The sequence below is a fragment of the Tetrao urogallus genome (assembly GCF_951394365.1).
Source record: "Tetrao urogallus genome assembly, chromosome: 4".
Classification (NCBI taxonomy): Eukaryota; Metazoa; Chordata; class Aves; order Galliformes; family Phasianidae; genus Tetrao; species Tetrao urogallus.
In genome coordinates, this window is record NC_136817.1 from 15299493 (window position 1) to 15319645 (window position 20153).

The 20153-nt window shown below is 41.2% G+C and overlaps 1 protein-coding gene across 1 annotated transcript in view; it reads right to left on the reverse strand.

Annotated features, from left to right (window-relative positions):
• Positions 1-20153, reverse strand: part of FRAS1 (Fraser extracellular matrix complex subunit 1) — a gene marked incomplete at both ends in the record, with an annotated part of 163381 nt that overhangs the window by 88924 nt on the left and 54304 nt on the right. Inside the window, 11 exons of the mRNA XM_079534855.1 lie at positions 1092-1226; positions 1517-1660; positions 3971-4118; positions 5783-5872; positions 9901-10092; positions 10204-10305; positions 10881-10964; positions 14267-14400; positions 14920-15079; positions 17394-17486; positions 19891-19998. Of these exons, the coding sequence (XP_079390981.1) occupies positions 1092-1226; positions 1517-1660; positions 3971-4118; positions 5783-5872; positions 9901-10092; positions 10204-10305; positions 10881-10964; positions 14267-14400; positions 14920-15079; positions 17394-17486; positions 19891-19998 (1390 nt within the window). The remainder of the gene's footprint in view (positions 1-1091; positions 1227-1516; positions 1661-3970; positions 4119-5782; positions 5873-9900; positions 10093-10203; positions 10306-10880; positions 10965-14266; positions 14401-14919; positions 15080-17393; positions 17487-19890; positions 19999-20153) is intronic.

A 20153-nucleotide genomic window follows, 5' to 3' on the forward strand; every position in this document is an offset into this window, starting at 1 on the left:
GACTTAGAATCTAAAGTGCTTTCCCTTGAAATCTGCTAAATACCCTATGTTTTTGTTTAATTTTAAGGAGCAAGGCTAGTTTCAAAGAAATTAAAATAGTGGCTCAAGAAGTTGAGCATGTGCTCCATACTGCTTATGAATTAGAGCTGTAGAAATAATCAGAAGCCTTTGAAAAAAGGCAACAGCAAGAGAAGAAAAGTAGTAACTTTAGGGAAAACAAACTGCCACGATGAAAAAGCTGCTGCATTACAGTTTAGGAAAAATACATATATTTCAAAGGAGCAGGAGAAGCTCATAAAAACACTATTATAGTCCCATCACATAGGAAACTAACACTGCTACCTTAATATCAGTCTTTGAAACAGTATGGTTTAGGATTTAGACACAGACCAGATGTCTTATGGAATTACTAATTTACTTGGTAAATATTCTTCTTAAGAACAGTTAGCCCTACCAACTGTTAGCCCAACCACGAAGAGAGAGCAACATATGAAATGAAATGAACAATGGTAGAACAGAACAAAAAATATTTTTAACAAGTCTTTACTGTGAGTTTTTCTGGTCCTATAAATAGTCCATCCCTACAAGTAATTTATACACCTCGAAGTGCTGACTCCTCATAGGTTAAGCATTAGTGTGGACTAAGCTGCAGCTGCTAAGCTAAAAACTCGTATAGAGATCAGACTGCCAGACACAGTTCAGGGTGTTAAATCCTTAGTGAAATGAAAGCACACACTCTGCTCTGCATCCTCAACACCACAAGAAACACAGTCATGTTTCCAGAAGAGAATTCTGAATTGTAAGAGGACTCCGGTGAAAATCTGAAACTGCAGACTTCTAAAGCAGAGAGTTTTATACCTACCAAACTCACCTGCTCAGGAATTTCAGTGAGTATTTCCCCAACCAGTAATCAGTTTTATACCATACGACTTGGTTCCTTTGATCACTCCTCACTTTACTCTCGGGTGAACATTAACACCTATGTCAACAGCAAGTCCCCCAAACAGAGCACACATCTAATCATGTGGGTACCTCTTTGTCTGCCATTTTGCTATCACAAAGCACTGCAATCTTTTTTTGCTTCAAGTTACCTGCACATATGAGTTGATCCTGAAAGAATCCCTTCCCACATGAAGTCACACACTGCCCATTCTTCATCAGCAGTGATGTCTGGCACGAGGAACACTCGAAGCCATTCACACAGGCTGAGCATGTTTCATTGCAGGCTTCCATGAGAAGAAAAGAAAGATGCATTAATTCCAAACGTCTTGATGTAGCACAACACCTCTGCTCTGCAGAAGAGACAATTTTGTCTCACTGTGGCAAAAAAAAATTAAGAATTCACTCTCATTTGAAACCAAAGCCTATGGCTACCACTCAGTATCGTGCCTGCATACTTTTCCAAACAGAGCTTAACAATCTGTATAGATTAAGCCTACGGGATTCCGCGAACAAATGCAAAGCAAGCCACAGAACACACAGTCATTTGGCAGTGTACATCCCCTGCAGACTTTACCTAAGCAAGTCCCCCCATCCTGATAGAAGCCTGACCCACACATCTCCACACAGCGCCCATTCTGCAGCCGCTTCTTAACATCACGGCAGGCAATACAGTGATCAGAGGACTGAGAGCAGGTCAAACAGTCTGGGTGACACTTCCCTGGTGCAAAAGAAAAACACAAGGGCAAAAACCATCAGCAGTGTTTTCAGACGAAAAGAATAAAATAAATGCATAATCCAAAATCAAAGTAAAATTAATTACTAGCTTATCTTGCTGGTTCATGTTCTGTCAGTTTTGGAATGGTTTTCTTCCAAACTAGCATGAAAAAGGCTAAATACTATATTGTTGTGTCCTAATATGTGGGAGGGTATTGTAAGGACTGTGGTTTCCTAGGCTATAGATAAAACAGAAATTTCTTGACCACACTGTTGTACAACAGTAAAAATCATGAGCGATCCGGAATTAATGGCAAAAAACAACCTAAATTTTACATTCCTTTATGCAAACTCTACAATAAGTCACCTGATGCATCCACATCAGGTCAAAGTATAGTGGCGGACCACATCCCCTCCAGTCAGAAGCTTTATGTCACAGTGCTGTAGAAGAATTTCTTGACAACAGGTATTTCCTCAAAAGTTATGTCCAATCTCTCTGCAGAGACCAGGAAAAAAAGCCTATTTTTTCTTTATTACTGTGCTTGCTGGAAGAAAAGCTGTCTGCTCCTATCTGGCAAGTCAGCAAAAGGACCTCACTACTGAAAACTCTCTATTTACACTAAATAACATGCAAGTTTCCAAGCAGCTGTACCTAAGGAAAGAATTGGGAATTTCTCACCAGTAACTTTCCAAAGGTACATCCAGCTCCATCCTCACAGACTGACAACAAACTGACTGCTCAGAGAGGTACAGAATGGACAATCTTTCTTTAAGTACCAAAAAAAAAATCCCTCTGCTCCAACTAAAATGTTCTTAGTGAGTGAGCATATTTGCTGGTTTTTTGGGTTTTTTTGTTTTTTTTTGTTTTTTTGTTTAATTATTTTTTTTTATTTTACAAAACACAACTATGCTTGGGGCTAGGTGCTGTACAGTGGATGAGAATAAATGGGTTCTGTCTGCCTGCTTCCCCCAGCACATCTGTGAGAAGCAGCAATAAATTTTCACTGGCTTTAAGGATGCAGATGTGTTAGGAGCTGATGTCCTGGGTTCACAAGTCAAACTGCTGCAGGCTGGGTTTTGTATTTGTTTCTCATAGCCTCCAGCAGAAAACAGAAAAAGAGGAAAAACTCCAGGTTCATCCTGTGTCCATTCACATTTTAGGATACAAAAATGCAGGTTTGCTCTGTAAGTCCAATATCATGATGTCAAGGTATGCATTTTCCAGAGCACTGCCACTGCAGAAGTGAAAAGAAGAGGCCAGGATTTTCAAGGGTTACCGGTACACCGGTACCTCTTGATAAGAAAGACAATAGGTAGATCCAGGGAGCACTTTTATGTAATCTGTCACCTCCCCTGGAGTTAGCGCAGACGCTGTTCCCTTGTGAAAATCTAGGACAATTTTATCTCAACTGCCCCAAACCCATTTTCCTCACTTTTCAATTTGCAGTGCTTTGCATTTTTATTAGCATACAGTAAATAAAAAGCTTTAACACATTAATATGGCAAATGTGCCAAACCACTCCTGCAAATGACAGTATAATTAAACTGTGAAGCTCTTTTTACATAGATAAACCATCAACTGGAGCGCTGTGATAAAACCAAAGTTAGAAGAATACATCAAGAACAGCTACCAAAATGAAGAATGAGCAAACCACAGATAAAGCCTACCAATTACAAAATGTAAAGCTTACTAACTGCAATACGTAAATGAAGGAGAATGAAAACATCCTGGGGAAAAAAATGAATTTATATGTAAAATTAACCTATAGCTAAGGCTATTCTGATTTTTCCAATTATTATTTGGCAGCTGTTCTGCTCCAGGTGAGCCTGTGGCACTGCAAGCATGTTCTTTCTCCTCCACACTCTCAAGAAATAATCATCAGCCCATAAGCTCTAAGACTCTTGTTAAGATTGGAAAGACAGTGATCTGCATTATAAAATTTGTGTTGAAAAAAAAAAAGAGAAAACAAAACACTTTCAAAACACCACCTCCAGGAAGAGACTCTTGACAAAAGAAAGCTACCATCTAAAGCAAAAAAAGTCAGTAGGACTGACTTCCATTCTTACGATGGAGCGCTATGCCTCTCCAGTAAACTGAATTACAGAAACCAGTTACTTTGCAGCTGCAGATTGAAGACAAGTTAAAATTCACTGCGTGTGTCAGACCAGCACGAGAGAGACAAGGGACAGCCAGGATCCCAAAACGTGTGTCAGATGAGTGCATGATGCATGTGCTCCCACCCAAAAAGAGTGACAAAAGGGATAAAGGAATAATACAAGTGATAAAGCACAACAACAGACACTGGGTCCATACCTGGCTGGCAGCGTGGACAGCAATCACCTTTCTCCCTGACAGCCATGCTGCCCGGTGGGCAGGGCAGACAGGAGCGCTGAAAGCAGACCACCTCTGCGTCACGGCATTCACACTCTCTGCACAGCCCTTCCTTCCACGTTTGTCCACTCTGCATAATATGAGATCCAACAGCCAGGATTAGTGCTCTGCAGCACCAGCATAGCTGCTCTGCAGTCAAACCAAATCAAGATAGTGCCTCAGCAGTAATGCCAGGTCTGCCATCCAGCAGGGATTCCCTGGTGCTTACTGCTTCTGTGGTAAAGGAGAGTCTCTGCATAAAAAAGGTGTTTTTCCTCATGCATGGAAGTCCCCAGATAAACTTCAAGGCTACACCAGTAACAGCAGAAAGCTAAACATCTCTGCGGCTGTTTCAGCTCTGAGGCCAGTTGTCATGAGACTATGCATCTCTATACCTCTTGCCCTCTTTATCTTTCCCAATCAAGGCAATCTGCAAAGTGCTCACAGAAAAGTCCATGGCCTGTGACCTCCTGATCACATTCCCTCTTAGCAGTCCCTCCACAAGGGGATGTTTTTCAGTTAGCACTAAGTCGTTTCTGCTTCTAACACTTACCTCCCTTTTCTCCAACTCAAAGCACTTCCTTGTGCTTCCTTGTTCCTCCAAATTTTGCTGCGTCACTCATCCACTTTTTTTCCTCACAGTTCAGAAACACAGGTTTGAGAAGATATCCTTAATCTTCTGGGTCTGAATCTATTCATTTGCATAATGACCTTCTTGATGCACTTAAACCTCCTTCTAACCTTGAAAGTATTTTACTTTCCTTACTCCTCTCTTCCGTTGCCTTATTCTACTTCAAAAGGACTTGCCACACAGACTGAGGTGGTGCTTTCCTCAGAACTAACCATCCAAACTGACACTGCCAGCTGCATGGTAAATGGAGGAGAGAAATCTCTGTCCCCTCTCCTGCAACCTGCATCTTTGGGTCTGCACCAAAGCTGCCCTTGATGGCTGAGGCTCTGCTGGTGCCATGTGAAGAAATAAAAAGGCAGAAACAAGTCAGCAAGCATTTTAAATGCCTGTGAAGCTCTTGCGGCAGTTCCTCTCAAAAAGAATAAAGCACAAACCTGAATAAATCTAACATCTTAATATATTTTATCTCACTTGGGTCAGAGAGAGATCCAAGAAAGGAAAGTAAAGTACTAGCATTAAAAACCAAAACAAACAACAACAACAAAAAACAGCATTAAATTTTTCACTTCTCAAATCTGTTGACAAACAGCAGCCGTCAATCAGGTCCAACTCTCATCTACCTGAGCAATAAGAAGACCATTACTGGCATATTTCAACCACTTCATGTTTTCATTCTATATAACTTAAGAAGGAAAGTTCCTTGAAAATATTTGTAAAATAATGAACTCATGTCATGGTGAACATTGCATTAAATGATACAGGCAGAACATCATACATTGCCTCTGCTATACAGCCTCTACCAAACAGGTCAAAAGTAAGGTATCTTTACCTCCACGAGATGCACAGGAAACCAGTGAGTACAGAGATTAAATATTAATGGGAAATGATTGATTATACTGCAGAAAGGAAAGCAAGGCCAATCTTCTCTGCAGTAGATGCACACATATAAACAATGTAAATGTAACAAATTTCATACATTTTAAAAGCAATCTGCAGATAATATTAACAGATTATTTTTCTGCTGCGCTGAAAATAATGTCCTCCTCAGAACTCAGGGGAGTCACTTCTCCAAACCTTCATAAGCAGGATTCTCTATTACTGCTCCAAAGTATCATGATACTTACAGCTTTGGCATGCTCTTTGTAAACACAGTAACCATTGTTTGAAATACATTCAGGACAGCACTTCCCATCTAAGTGAATTAATTCTTCACCCTGTGAAGAGAAAGTCTGCAGAAATTCAAATGAAATCAACAATACCAAAAATACTGCGGAATGCAGAGGCAGAGCAGCTCTTGCCCTGGAATGCAATCTTCAGTCTCTATTTCATGTTATCTTTTCTGCATCCTATTTTATCTCTGTAAGTACAGTTTGAAAAATGTGCTTAATGAATACTGAATTGCAGAACAAACCTCAGAAAAGGCTAGGGAACTCAGTGATAAGACTATCCCTAAACCTTGCTGAGAAAGAACACCCGAGTGAAATCCACAGCAGATATAGAGAACAGGAATACCATTTTTTACTGTCCTTATCCAGGACTTTACTGAACCTTTACTGAACCACTGTCAAGATCTGAATGCATATGCATTCAAATGAAGGTAACTTCATCTCCAATGCTCTGCTTTTTTTTGTCCAGTAGAGTTTCAAAGTACATGCTCTATTTATGCCACTTGGAAAAATCCTGTTCTTCAATACAACTACAGAACTCCATAGGTTATACTTGTATAACCAATAACCCTGGTCTGGAGATGATAATTTATCAGTAGAAGGAGGAAATGAAGTGCCCTGACTGCTCAGAACTTCTTACGCTTAAGTGGAAGCTGATCATTCCAGAAAAAGGAAGACTGTTTTAAGGAATTAGGACACAGCTCAAAAGAAACAGCTTCTATTTCCTGATGCAAGTTGTTTCTCTAGATCAGATTCTCATGCATTACAAATATAGACGAGCTGATATATGCCAGTCATGAAACAGACATAAGTCTACAAAACCACTACAATAAAGAAGTTACAAATGAATGGCTAAATTAGATTTATTACGTGTTCATTAAGTGTTTGCAAGGAGCTCACATACTGAAAGAAATTCCACAGCTATTGTTGGTTTCCCTTTCAGCCTGTTACTTGTTTCTTTGGCTGGCTCACAAAATTCAACTCAGCACCAAAGTTTAACAAACAGCTTTGCTGATTCACCTCAGCCAGACACACATTTCAGCAAAGTCACTCCAAAATATTTTTCACCTTGCCACCTAATATCTACATGTGACCTACTTCACACGCAGATGGTGCAGTAACATCACCAGCTATTCACCAAAACCAACAGCTAGTCCCAGCCATGCTCTAGTAAATCTCAAGCATTTCTGAGAAGGTTGTATGGCAACTGCTGAATCACAGCCTGAATCTCTGATTGATCATCTGAGGCAAGCAAAAGTCAGCCCTGAGAGCACAGGTGAAGGCAATTCACCTGTGCTGCTGGAAGGGGTGGAGTCTGGCTCCACCTCTCCTAGACCCATTTAAGAGCTGACTAGCAATGGGGAAGGATCTCTTTCTGGAGATTCCTCCTTTTTGAGTTTTCCAGCAAACCCAGGATAAGGGTAAGCACTTTATCTATTCTTTTTGGTGTAATAACCTATTTAACAAAACTCTCTCATGTATTTCTTAATTATAACAGCTGTATATTCACTGATTATACAAAGGGTGCAAGAAAAAGAAATAACAGTCTTTGAGGACCACACACAACTAAAATCTCTCTTTTCTGGTTATATTTTGGCTACTTAAATCATTACTTCAAATTGCTATCGGTAATTTGAACCTCATGTCATTACTATTGTATTGGATTGTAAACTGCCCCCTTCTCCACCCTATCTACATCCCCACCCACACACATAAACATAAACTACTGGAAAACTGAAAACAACTAGTTAAAGAACATGACTATCCTCCCTCCAAAAAAAATATCTTACAAACACATTGCTCTGCCAAGGCTCAGAAAAGAGAGTGGCTGTAGAAGATATTGCTCAAACGTATACCTGAGCATTGTCATCGGAGTGCTCGATACCAGGCTCCTGAGAAGTGTTCCAGCAGGGTTTTGTGATGCTGTGAGTTTCAGAGGTCTTGGTTGAGTGCATCCATTTCTACAACTAAAACTATCCCAGCTTGCCACGTAACTTGTATCCCTAGCTTACCAGTGCCCTTCACAAAATGGCTTTTTGGAGATTAGGTCAGAATCCCTGCAGACACTTTCATATGGCAGTTCTGCACAAGTTTCTTTCAAAAGATTTAACAACTAAGCCTCTATTCTACCCTCACGTAATGCTACTCTACTATGTCAAGCTGTCTAGGATTTGCAGTTCATATCTGTGACATCACATTTTAAACAGGATGATGTGCCCAGAAAATTAATAGTGCCTTAATGAAGAGAATCCAAATGTTCCTAGCTTTACAACAGATTTGTTACTGCAGGTTCCTAACTTTGGAGGAGAAAAAAAAAAAAAAAGGAAAGGAAAAAAAAATTTATTTGCTTTTTGAGTAAATATTTTATTGCAGTTAATTAATATGTACATTGTATTACTTAGGTAAACTGTGACTATACCTAACTTGAGGAAATTCTCTTAAGAGAAACTATGATAATAAATCCTTGTGCAAATATATCAAGAGGGAACAAAACTCTTGGCTGCAGCAAAGGACATCGCCTTCCTCCCTCTGTCCCCCTAGCAATTACATTTCATTCAATTTGAAAACGCAGCAGTTCATACTCTGACAATTCGTATCACTTGGAGATGCTCAGGTTTTGAGCTGGATGGTTACTTTTCAGAACCTAAGTTTGAAAAAGAGCTGCATGAGTGATAACGTTCACGCTTTTGAACCCTTCTTTTTGAACCTTATGTGTCATCATCTCCTGCTATCATCCTGTAAAATATCCCTGGCTTTTCTACATAATGGATTCTTTGTCAGAACCTAAGATATGAGCATGAATATTAAATAATTTTCCCTACTGAGCCATGACAGAGTGCCATCATCGTTAGTGTAAATTATCCAATTTACAGCTAAAAGCATGGAGGAAGCTGACTTGAACAGATGCTAAGTGTTGAAGATTTTATGACAATCACAACTTTCCATCCAGAAAAATCTCTCTGTGCACTTTAAGGTCACATGATAATCATCACCACTACACCACTGACAAGAGTTTGGGTCAATGCATTTTTGTTTTTCCTTTTTGTTCATCTCAGATGAACAGATGCATCTGCCCCTAGATACACCCTCTCTGCATGACATCATCTGAGACCCTGCGTGCAAGCTCTAACTTTTCTGAACATCTAAACAATCTAATCTGGTGATCCCATTATGTGCACAATGCAGACTTCAGGCACAACAGAAGTGTACTACTGCTCAAAATATAGCATGCAGGCAGTCACTAGGAAAGCCACGTTATGGAGAAAAAAAAAACTCAGATTGCTACAGTTCCTTCCTTTCTCTTCACTGACTAGAGTAGCTGGTATAAACCAAGTATCAACTCGTTGATTAAAACAGACATGGTGAGAAGTAAGGTAGAAGCCTTACTGCACTGCAAAAAGGCAATCCAAAAATGTGTGTCTTTGCACAACAGTGTGTATAAGAAACACTTCTATCTACCTAATGCATTTTCCACATCTGTTGTAGAACAACTATAACATAATCAGGCTACTTAGAGAAAACAGCTTGGGCATAAAACATTGGCTTCACTGCTGTGCCCAGAATAGCATGGAAAAAACTGAGCGAAATAGAATACTGCCTTTGATGCTCAATCACCTTACTGAAAGCCACTGCAGCATGCAGAACTGTGAAGCCAGGAGTTGGATTCCATGATCTTTGTGAGTCCCATCCAACTTGGTTGTCTGATGATTTCTTTAGCTGTTAATTATCTCTACCCTGTGCGTATCTCTGCACATTAAGCTCCAGGTGAAGCCAGCTGTCACCCAAATTAGACGTCTAACATTAGCAGGCAAACAGCAGGGTGGGAGATAACCCGAGTTGAATGAGCCACTGACTCAGCCTGCCTTGCTTCACAATGCAAATGTCGTGAGCAGTCAACCTCACACAGAATATCCTGAGTTCATTCTCCTTTTCTGTGAAGCATTTTCAAGGTAAACGCACAAAAGCAGCTCCAAAAGAAGGGCGGCTATTTTGTCTCAAAATGTCAGCTTTGGAAGGAAAAAAAGGAAGTAAACCAATCACTTCATTGGAATATTTTCGAAGAACACTTTTCTTACCTTGGCACATTCCACTTTGGCACACTCTGCTTTGTGACAAGTCACTTGGCCTTCATCACATACACAGAAGTCACAGCGAGTAATGTTCCACATCTCACCATGGTACCTGATAGCGCCATCATACAAGCAGTTTTTCTTGGAAGACACACACTCCTCACAGCACTTCCCAGAACGCTGCACTTTGATCTGCCCCTACAAAGCATCAAAAACCACTGAAACTGTTAGCCATGCTCATTGGGACTCTAAGCACATGTGCAAAGTGACATGCAGTCAAGGTAGCAGAACTGAATGATTTTCAACTACCTTCTCACAAATAACAGAGTCACAGGTTTCTTTCAGACATCTGACGGCCCCTCTATGACACACACATACACTGCAGTCATTTTTTTTCCACTGTTCGCCATGCTGTTCGAAAAGAAGAGATGTATACAACAGTTAAGTAGTCCTCGTAAACAACAAAGTTCATTCCAGAAATCTATGCAACCTATTCAATACAACTCTTTCTGTATATCTGTACTCAATGCCAAACTCTTCTTAAGAAATGTTATCTCTACACGATCAGCAAATACGCAGAAGAGACATGAGGTCTCAACGACGTGGTGGTGCATACTTAATAATTACAAGCTAGCGAAGGCCTCACCAACATCACCATATGATAAGCAAAAAATAGTTCTTAGCAGAAAATCACACATGCTACAAATGCTTTGACCTTCACTAGGGCTTTCTTCTTTCCTCCATCAAAAAAGCGTGAAAAGATAACTGTCTAATCTGCTTCACCACACAAACTTCCTTTCTGCTCGTCAGCAAATTCTTATCTAGCCCTAATTTCTTTCAACTCTTCTGGCTGTCCAGGAAGAGAAAAAGAAATGTTTATACTATGCTGTTAGTGCTGGCAGAAAGTCAGACATGAGGGAGAAGAAAAAAGGTATGTGCCAGAACGTGTGAAGAGTTGACTCTTGGTATAGTTCGTCAGAGGTTACCTGGTACACCCTTCCTGACACCAAGCAGGAATTTGGAACACATTCTGGACAGCATTTTCCAGGAGACATAACCAAAACTTCATCCTAAATAGAAAGCAGTAGAGACACATAAAATAAGCATATGAAAAGTTAACAAGGAGTTCAGCATCACTATCTGGAATTTCAGGCATTTAATATCTATGTGATAAGCCACAGTCATCTCAAGGCTTGGTTTTGGCTCCAAAGTCTGCAGCCCATCTTCACAGTATAAGTTCAACAAATGTTTCCTTCTTCCCGTTTTCTGGGAATTCCAATCTAAATCTCCTCTCTTTTAGCTTGAAACCATTTCCCCTTGTTCTAAACACAACAGACACTGTTAAAGAGTCTGTTCCCTTCTTTCTTATAGTCTCCCTTTAGATACTGAAACGCTGTTATCACGTATTTCCACAGACGCGTCTCTTCTCCAGGCTATACAGCCCCAGCTCTCTCAGCCTGTCCTGCTAAGGGAAGTGCTCCATCCCTTGGGTTATTTTTGTGGCCCTTCTCTGGATGCATGCCAACAGGTCTATGTCCCACCTGTAATGAGGAGTTCAATTCTGAACGCAGAAATCCAGTTGAGGCCTCACCAGCACAGAGTAGAGGGGCAGGATCACCTCCCTCGACTTGCTGGCCACGCTTCTTGTGACAGAGCATAGGACACGGTTGGCTTTCTGGGCTTCAAGGGCACACTGCTGGCTCACGTCCAGCTTGCCACACACCAGTACACTCAAATCCCCTTTGGCAGGACCGCACTCTACCGTAACATCTCCCAGTTTGTACTGGGAGCAGGATTGCCACAACCAGGTGCAACACCTTGCCCATGGCTTTGCTGAACCTCATGAGATTCACCTGGGCCCACTACTGGATCCTGTCTAGGTGTCTCTGGATGGCATCCCATCCCTTAGGCATGTCAACCTCATCACACATTTTGGTGTCCTCCACAACATTGCTGAGACTGTACAATTATGCTTAAAATTAGACTTAAAACTAGAGTATTCCAATTTAAGGTTTTTCATTACTTATTCACATCATGTTGAAATAAGTTGGCACTTCGCATCAATATAACCACTCCTTCATACTACAATTCCACCAGTTCTAAACCAGGTCCCCTGGTTTCCACATGCAATGATTTGGAATGGGTAAAGTATTGTTCACCAGCACATCCCTTCAGCTCCATCAGGATGACTAGATTGGAAATAGCATAGAAATGTGAAGAACTATTATCTCACCTCCTTTTTTAACCACATCACTAGTTTTCAAAGAAAAAGTAGACAATTTCATACAAAAGTTTGCAACCGCAGGTTTCTCAGTAGAGTTAAAAGAACTCATTCACCATGGATTTTGTTGAGACAGCATAATGCTGTTTTGCTCTTCTTGTAGCTTACTAGGCAGAGATAACTAGCAGCAAAGCTCCCTGCAGACAAGTACACAGAGTGAGCTCCATCTGCCAGACACTCTTTTTGTACTGGAAGCAAAAAATGAGGAGGGCAGATTTGAGGAACTTGTACATTCAGAGGATGCATACGCACAGAATGCACGTTCCTAAAAAGTTAGGACCTGCCCTGCCTCTCAGATCCTCTTCTGCTGTGGCACATACCCAGGTGCCCTTCTGTGTGCAACAAGCATTTTTTATGTTAATCTCACTCAGCACCAAGGGAAAGGTACAGTGTAAATTTGAATGATGGAATATCAGTGTTTAATAATTGTGTCAACTCTGTTGGGAGAAGCTATTCATTTGCATTTCATGGGGAGTAAAGAAGGAAAAAGGGGATAAAGGAACACGCAAGAAAATTTTAGGTATGACTGAGCAGAACAGAATCCCTGCACATCTTGCAAACACTCCTTCCCAGGCACCTGGGTTGGAAATAAGTGGAGCACTACCAGAATTGGCTTCCTGCTGCATTAACATGGAAGATCATAGCTGATTATTCTCAGATACATCACAGCAACAACACAGTCATTTCTGTTTCCACTAATTAAATTCCAATAAATAGCTGATAAAACATTAGTGCAATCAGTCAGCAGGTTAACATCAGTCCATTTGTGGTGGGGAAGAGATGATGTAAAGCAGGCATAAATTTGTTTTAATGCACAGTACTTAAGTCAACTAATAGCAATTGACTATCTCAGGAAAAAACAATTAGCATGCAGAGAAACAGGTGTTTTTTCCTTCTATCAAAAAAAACCCCAACAACCAACAACACATCTGGTCCACTAACAGAAATGTGAGTAAGCATGAGTAGGAAGGAAGGTTTATGATTACTGCTTTTGTTCTTCTCAGTGCTACAGGGAGGCGCGCTCAGCTGAAGCAAACATTTCAAGGGAGTTTGATTCAACGTTTGAGCACATCAGTAGATAAAAGCACGGGCAATGGTAGCCCCTACAAAACAAATTCAAGGTCATAAAAAGACATTCCTCGAGAGCCCGTTCCTGTATTTCAAAGATGTCCTTAGCATTGCGTACTGCAGTAAAGGAGTACCCTGAGGTGCCTAAGACAACTGGTACAGTGGCCCCAAGGATAAGAAATCCAAAGGGTGTCAACATGCTCTCAAGCACTTCCAGTATGCAATGCAATAAGCAGAACTCAAAAAAAAAATCAAGTCACTTGTATAGAGTATACAGTATTGTGCATAGCTGCCCTTACTAACCAGCATGTAAACACTGCATACAATTCTGTAATGTGTTGGCTGGTTTTATCACTGCTTAAGTGCTAAGAACTCATAATCTGTCCACAGCATAGACCTCAGAGACAGAAATGTCCCACTTGGGCTAAAACAGTGAGTCACTGCATGAGCTTGGTTAAGCCATCTTGCTTGTTTTATTCATTTCAAGTAGATGTAAGAAAAGCATTCCAACACTTCTGTTTCATCTTACACCTAAGGGGAATTTATCAGCATTTGACTTGTGAAATTTGACTGATATTTTCAACTGCATTTCTAGATTTCTTGGGAAAAATAAACATGGTAGGCAAAACCTGCCAGCCAAATACTTAGGCTCCTAAAGATAACTCTCATTAAAATCTTGCACTTTCATTCCTTCTTCCAAAGAAATAAAAATATTTTCTGATCGATTCTACATCTTTTTTTTTTTTTTTAATAAAACCAAAATCCCCTTTTCTTTGGAGCATACTTGTGCTCAATCAGCCAGCACATACAAGATACAAATAAGCTGGTGGGAAAATAATGTATAGGGGAAAAAGACGGCCTGTTTACACTGTTTACACTCATCCATCATTCCACGTACAAATACTCCTTTTTTCAAATCACCCACATCTCCCTGCTAACTTGTACGTATGCATGAGAAATAGATTTTGCCAAGTGAAAGAAGACAGTCATGAGTAGGGTCCCAGAAGGCTGCTGAGTCCTGACCTGTTTGCACAGAACAGCCTCGCAGGAAGCTGTGAAGCACTGAGTCATTCCATCCCTGCAGACACACTTGGAGCACCGACCAAGGCGCCACTCTTCACCATCCCGGAACAAATGGCCATCAAAGTAGCAGGGTTCTAAGAAATAATAACACGTCAAGGTCTCAAAATTCTCTTTTGCCAAACCACAAAATAAAAGTAACAATTTCAACAGTTTTCAAGGGCTTTAGATTTGTGAATTAAGAGCTCTGGATGCACTTCCACTACTGGATTTTAATCAGGTATCCAACAGCACAGACATTTTTGGAACTTTCACCTCAAGTTTTCAGGTGCATCAAGTGCCCTCGTTATATAGTAAACGTCTGTATTCTTTTTCCAGATTGTAATATCCAAAATAAAGACATACTAGGCACACTGGCTCAGTGCTGCAATCTTACTACTTGCTATTGGCCTGTGGGTGAAGCTGTTAAAAATACAAATAAGGTTGAAAGATGGAAAGAGAATAAAGCAAAACACTTGACCCCGGTGTCTCTTCAATGGAACTGAACACAAAAAGAAAAGCTTTCTAAATTCGCGACTAGAAGGGTATTTCCAGACAGGGAGATACTGCTTGGACCACGGGAGCCAGAGTGTAGTCTGTTCAGACATGATACTCACCACCAAGGCCCACACACATGGGACAACATTCTCCCTGGGCAATGTATGGCAGTTCATCTCTTCCACAGGTGAGGACTGGGCAGGCTATGGGGGTGCAGCTCACCTTCCCATGGGCACAGGAGCACAGGACACATCCAGAGCTGGCCCACTGCGTGCCATGCTGCAGGACAGAACACAAAAGAAGGCAAAGAAAATACATGCATGAATCCAGCTGCCACTGAGTCCTGTAAATGCATCTTCTCTCTTTCAAGCCCTCCATACCAGTATGTAACTTTACTATCCCGTCAGCCCAGTCAAGCATTATACACTGTAGCTCTTACTTCTGGCTGTGCCACTAAGGCAAAAATAGGTTAAAAATGGTGAAGAAGCAAACCTGCAGATCATCTTAATTTTTTCTTCCTTGTGCAGACAGATATCTAGCAGCAAAACCCTACCAAAGACCCAGTCTAATGGATATATCTCCTCTCCACTATTGTTTCTATAGGGTGGATATGCTCTCTTCAGAAAAATACTCAGCAGGGGCCCCAACACACACCTGACAACAACGAACACCCTGTGCCGCACATACTTAAGCTCTTCACTATGAATAAAATCTCATTAGCTTTGCTATTCATTAATGCAGCAACAAATATCTCTGCCCTAAGGCTACGTGAGGTAACACCGAGCCTGAGAAGAAACATGTTGGTGTGTTATAATGCTCTCCAACAAACAGAAAATGCTTATTTATACAAAATATGAAGTAATTCACTAGGCAGAGAGAAAAAAGATCCTTGTCAGATCCAGGGGACGTTTTCTCTAATGTAGCCACCACTAGGGCCACTGTTGTTAGCTAAATACTTGCAGAAAGAACTCATAAAGCACTATGCTGGCTTAATGACAAAAGAAAAAACTTCCTCCTTAAGGCCAATCTGTGCTAACCATCAGGAGAAGACTTTGCACTGCTAAGAGAAATTTTTTTGATGTTCATCTCATACTGGAACTTGGGTGTGACATAGAACATATGCAGAGATATGCCTGCAGTCCCCATGGGTGGGCGTACTTCTTCTCCTGACTTAGGTACAAACGGACAGACTCGCAAAGAACCAAACGTAAAAAGTTGCAGCAAGAGTACAGGAGAACAAAATGCACCGATTGCAACAAGAAATACAATGTAATACAATGTACCATCAGCCAAAGAAATAGGTACAAAGAAATAATAGAAAATTATAGATGTGCTAGACCTCTAAGTCTAGTCTCAGGCCAGCTTGCAACAGATCGACACTGGTTGTGCCCCATGTTGCTGAAAAGAGTTGCTTGTTAAAAGAGTATCTGGACTCCAGATATTTTAAATATATGCTAGGAATTGCAGCATATTTCTTAAAATTTGGACCTGAACTGCTTCTTGTTGAACAGAAAAGTCTGTAGGAGAGCAGACATACGACCTGGGTTCCCTGTTAAGCCATTTTTCTTTCACATGCCTACCGTTCAACATCATCCATGAATCTTTTTTTCTTATTTGTAGACATTTATATTTACCATTTTGGCCTTCCAGATTCCCTAGGTGAAACCACATGCTGCAACCTGATTCTTGAGTAATTCAGAATTATGAAACCCAAGTGCACGATAGCAATCAATCTCTACCTGCATACATGACTGCTGATAGAAAGTATTCATTCAGGGAAGCTAATAAGCCAAGTTCAATGTGTTTTGCTTCTCCTAACATTACTATATTGTTTCAGTCATTCACAGAAACAGTGAAATGAATGAGTAAGTGGGAAAGGAAACTTTCTCCCTTTAAGCCAAGCAGGACATGACATTCATAAAATCAGACAATAGCTTAGGTTGGAAGGGACCTCAAAGATTGTCTAGCTCCAACTCCCTTGCCATGGGCAGGGCTGCCAACCACTCGGTCAGCCTACCCAGGATCGCGTCCAACCTGGCCTTGAACGCCTCCAGAAATGGATCCACAGCCTCTCTGGGCAATCTGTTCCTGCACCTCATCGCCCGCTGCATAACATCTAGCCTACATCTTTCCTCGAATAATCTAAAGCCATCCCCCCATCTCCTGTCACTACCAGACTGCGCAAGAAGTCAAGTCACCCTCTCGCTTGTAAACTCTCTCTAAGTACTGGAAGACCACATCGAGGCACCCCTCTTTTCATGCAGCCCAGGATATTGCTGGCCTTCTAGGCTGCAAGAGCACACTGCTGGCTCATGTCCAGCTTTTCATCCACCGAGACCCCGCCAAGCCCTTCTCTACAGGGCTGCTCTCAATGAGTTCTTCTCCTAGTCTGTACTCATATCTGGGTACTGCAGTGACACAATTTTTGCAAACTTTGAAGACCAAAATCCCATTATATTATCTACAGAATTCAGCTCCAATAAGCCATCTTTCCTCCTCACGTCAGAAAAGCATCCTACGCTGCTATGAAACAATCAGAGAGCTAAGAACAGGAATGGCTCATCGCCATGAAAGACCACGGCAGAGTACTCACGCTGTGGATCTGTCCTTCATGCTGGCAATATCCTTCAGTTTGGGAGGCACATTCAGGGCAACATTTGTTTGGGGCTATTTGGAGCACTTCTCCCTGGAAAGATACAAGAATCTGATAAGCAGTGTACGTGAAATGGAAAATTTACCATGAAGGGAACGATATGGGGTTTGGCTATACCCAGTGCTTTCAGTTTGAAGAGAGAATGTATTATTAAATAAAATATACGATGCTACTACATGAGACTCCTCGTTGAGAACTACCTCATTTTGCTGTATTTGACATTTTTACCTTCAAAACAACAGGAAGGGAATTTACACTTTCTAACAGTGCAATTGGTAAATCCTGAGCAGGAATAGTTTTCAAACCAGAATAAAGAGTAACTGGAAAGCAAATATCCAAAACAACAAACAGGATTATTCACTGACTGTTATCTGAGGAATGTGGTAGAGCCAAAATTTTTTCAACAGGTAACACGTTTTCTGCACGTACAGAATGGACCTCAGTCTAACATTTAGCCACACCAGAAGCTCAAGCTGGCTGGCAGAATGGAAACACATCCATCACCTGAACATCTTTGGTTTACTAATCAGCACTCTTTAATAACATTATCTGAAAAATAACTGAAAACTACTGAGCACTTCTAAACCACAGCACAGTCTGGTGCCACTGCTACCACTCCGCTTTGCATGTTCTAGGGGCTTAGCAAGCTGACTGCACGCTGCATCCTGATCAGCAGCAAGGAAGTAGATGATGGTGATGGAAGCGACTCACTGCATGAACGGAAAAACAGTACAAACACCAGCTAACACTGAGAAAGATCTTAGCCTTCCGTCCTTGAAAAATCTCCATGGACTCTCCAAAGCAATGCTTTCATGCTCATCACAGCTGCATGTTAGATCTCACTGTGAAAGGGTGTCTGTCACTGATGGCAGCATATCTGCAGGCCCCTGGCATCACCTGCAGGATTTTTCTCCCACAGCTAAAAAAAAGGCCAAAACAAATTTACTGACATGAACACAGCAGCTGGAAAGGAAGAAAACAGAAACAGAAAACCAAAACCAGTGAAGGTTCAGGAAATAAAATGTAGTAATTTTTTACCAATAAGGCCACCTTATTCAAAATACTGCACAAGTGTTTATTGGGAGATATTCTACATCCTTTCCCCAAGGGTATGGCCAGCCTCTCAAGGATGGCTCTTGCTCAGGAGGTATCATCATTTTCTTTGCTAAAACCCAAAATGCAATGCCCCAAGTTGTCCTAACCCTAGCCCTATTTCCCATTATGAGCTTTACAGTTACCACCTTTTCATTTATCCTTTTTTTTTTTTGTTCATTTAAACGAACAACACATTCTCTAGTCCACCCATTATTAGGTGTACCATAACAACACTCTTATTTTTTTCTCTCTTTAGCACAAAAATTCCTAGTATCTCAGTCTTGCTTTAATCAATACACAGTGATAATAATGGGGAAAACAGTAAGGATCAGAATTATTTCCCTGTTAATACTGTCATACTGGAAAATATTTCAACCTGGTTTATAAAGCCATACAATTATTATATTGGCAGTGCTTCTTTAAAGCACTAATTTTCATGATCGTTCATGCATTCTATCCTAGTAATCCAGATGCTAATGCAGCACCAGTTCCATGGCTAATTACATATAACCATTAACGAAGTCTCAGATAGAGAAAGATAAACAGGAGACAATTAAGCTCAACAATCATCACAAGGCACAAGAAAGTGAAAGACAATCTCTGCTTTGTTGCTGTTCACCAGAGTGGAAAGTGTCCATCTGCCTGCCTGACAGTGACCCAACTCCATCTTCAAATGAAAGGTGACTGGAAGCTGGGCTCATGCTAGGAGGTCCCAGCCCAGTTCAGGAGCCTTCTTTGGGCACCAGACTGCCCTGAGAGCACCAGCAGTCTGCAAGCCGTTTTACCACCAAGTTTCTGGCCGTAGAAACAGTCAGAGGTGGTGCATCACCATGCTACAGCCAGAAGCTTCACACACTGGGTTCTGCCTGTGTGTTTCTTCCTCATGCTTTCATCAGTGAGGAGTGAATGAGCACAATGACTGTTCCTGACCCCGGACAGTCCCATACACCCTGGGAGGGGAAACATGAATTCGCTGTTTCTTCCTGCGCACCCCAAATCCTGCTGTGAATCAGATTCTCAGGTTCAAAGGAGCTGCATGGAAGCAGCTGAACACAGTTTCCTACAATGAATGCCACAGTGCTACACAGAGATAAGTAGCACCTAATCTCTGCTCAGTTGTCCCAGGAAAAACTTCATGTTACATTCTCTTCTTGCCCCCCCCTAAAACAAGAGTTTTTACCTCTACAGGAACTGCAGGACCCATGCCCTCCACTATATCTTTATGTGCACTGTATGCATACCCACACGACAGTTTAACAAGTCACTATTCTAGGCATTTAAAGCAGAAGAGGACTGGCAACTCCAGCGCTCAGCTGGTGTTTGGATGGCTGCAGCTCCTTACCTTCTCAAAGTCACAGTGAGGATGTTTGCAGATAGTAGGTTCACAGGTAACAACATTGCTTTGGCAACTGCAGTCTTGACAAGAATCTGGCTTCCAAATTGTGTTATTCTGCAAACAAACAGAAGTTTAAAATTGGACCCATACAGTACGAGGTGTGCACTATTTCATGAAACAACAACAAATTCATACCGCTCAAAACAGACTTTAAGAACAAAGCCTGCAATGGGCAACTCCCTCCCATATGCTTATCAGTCATAACTTTG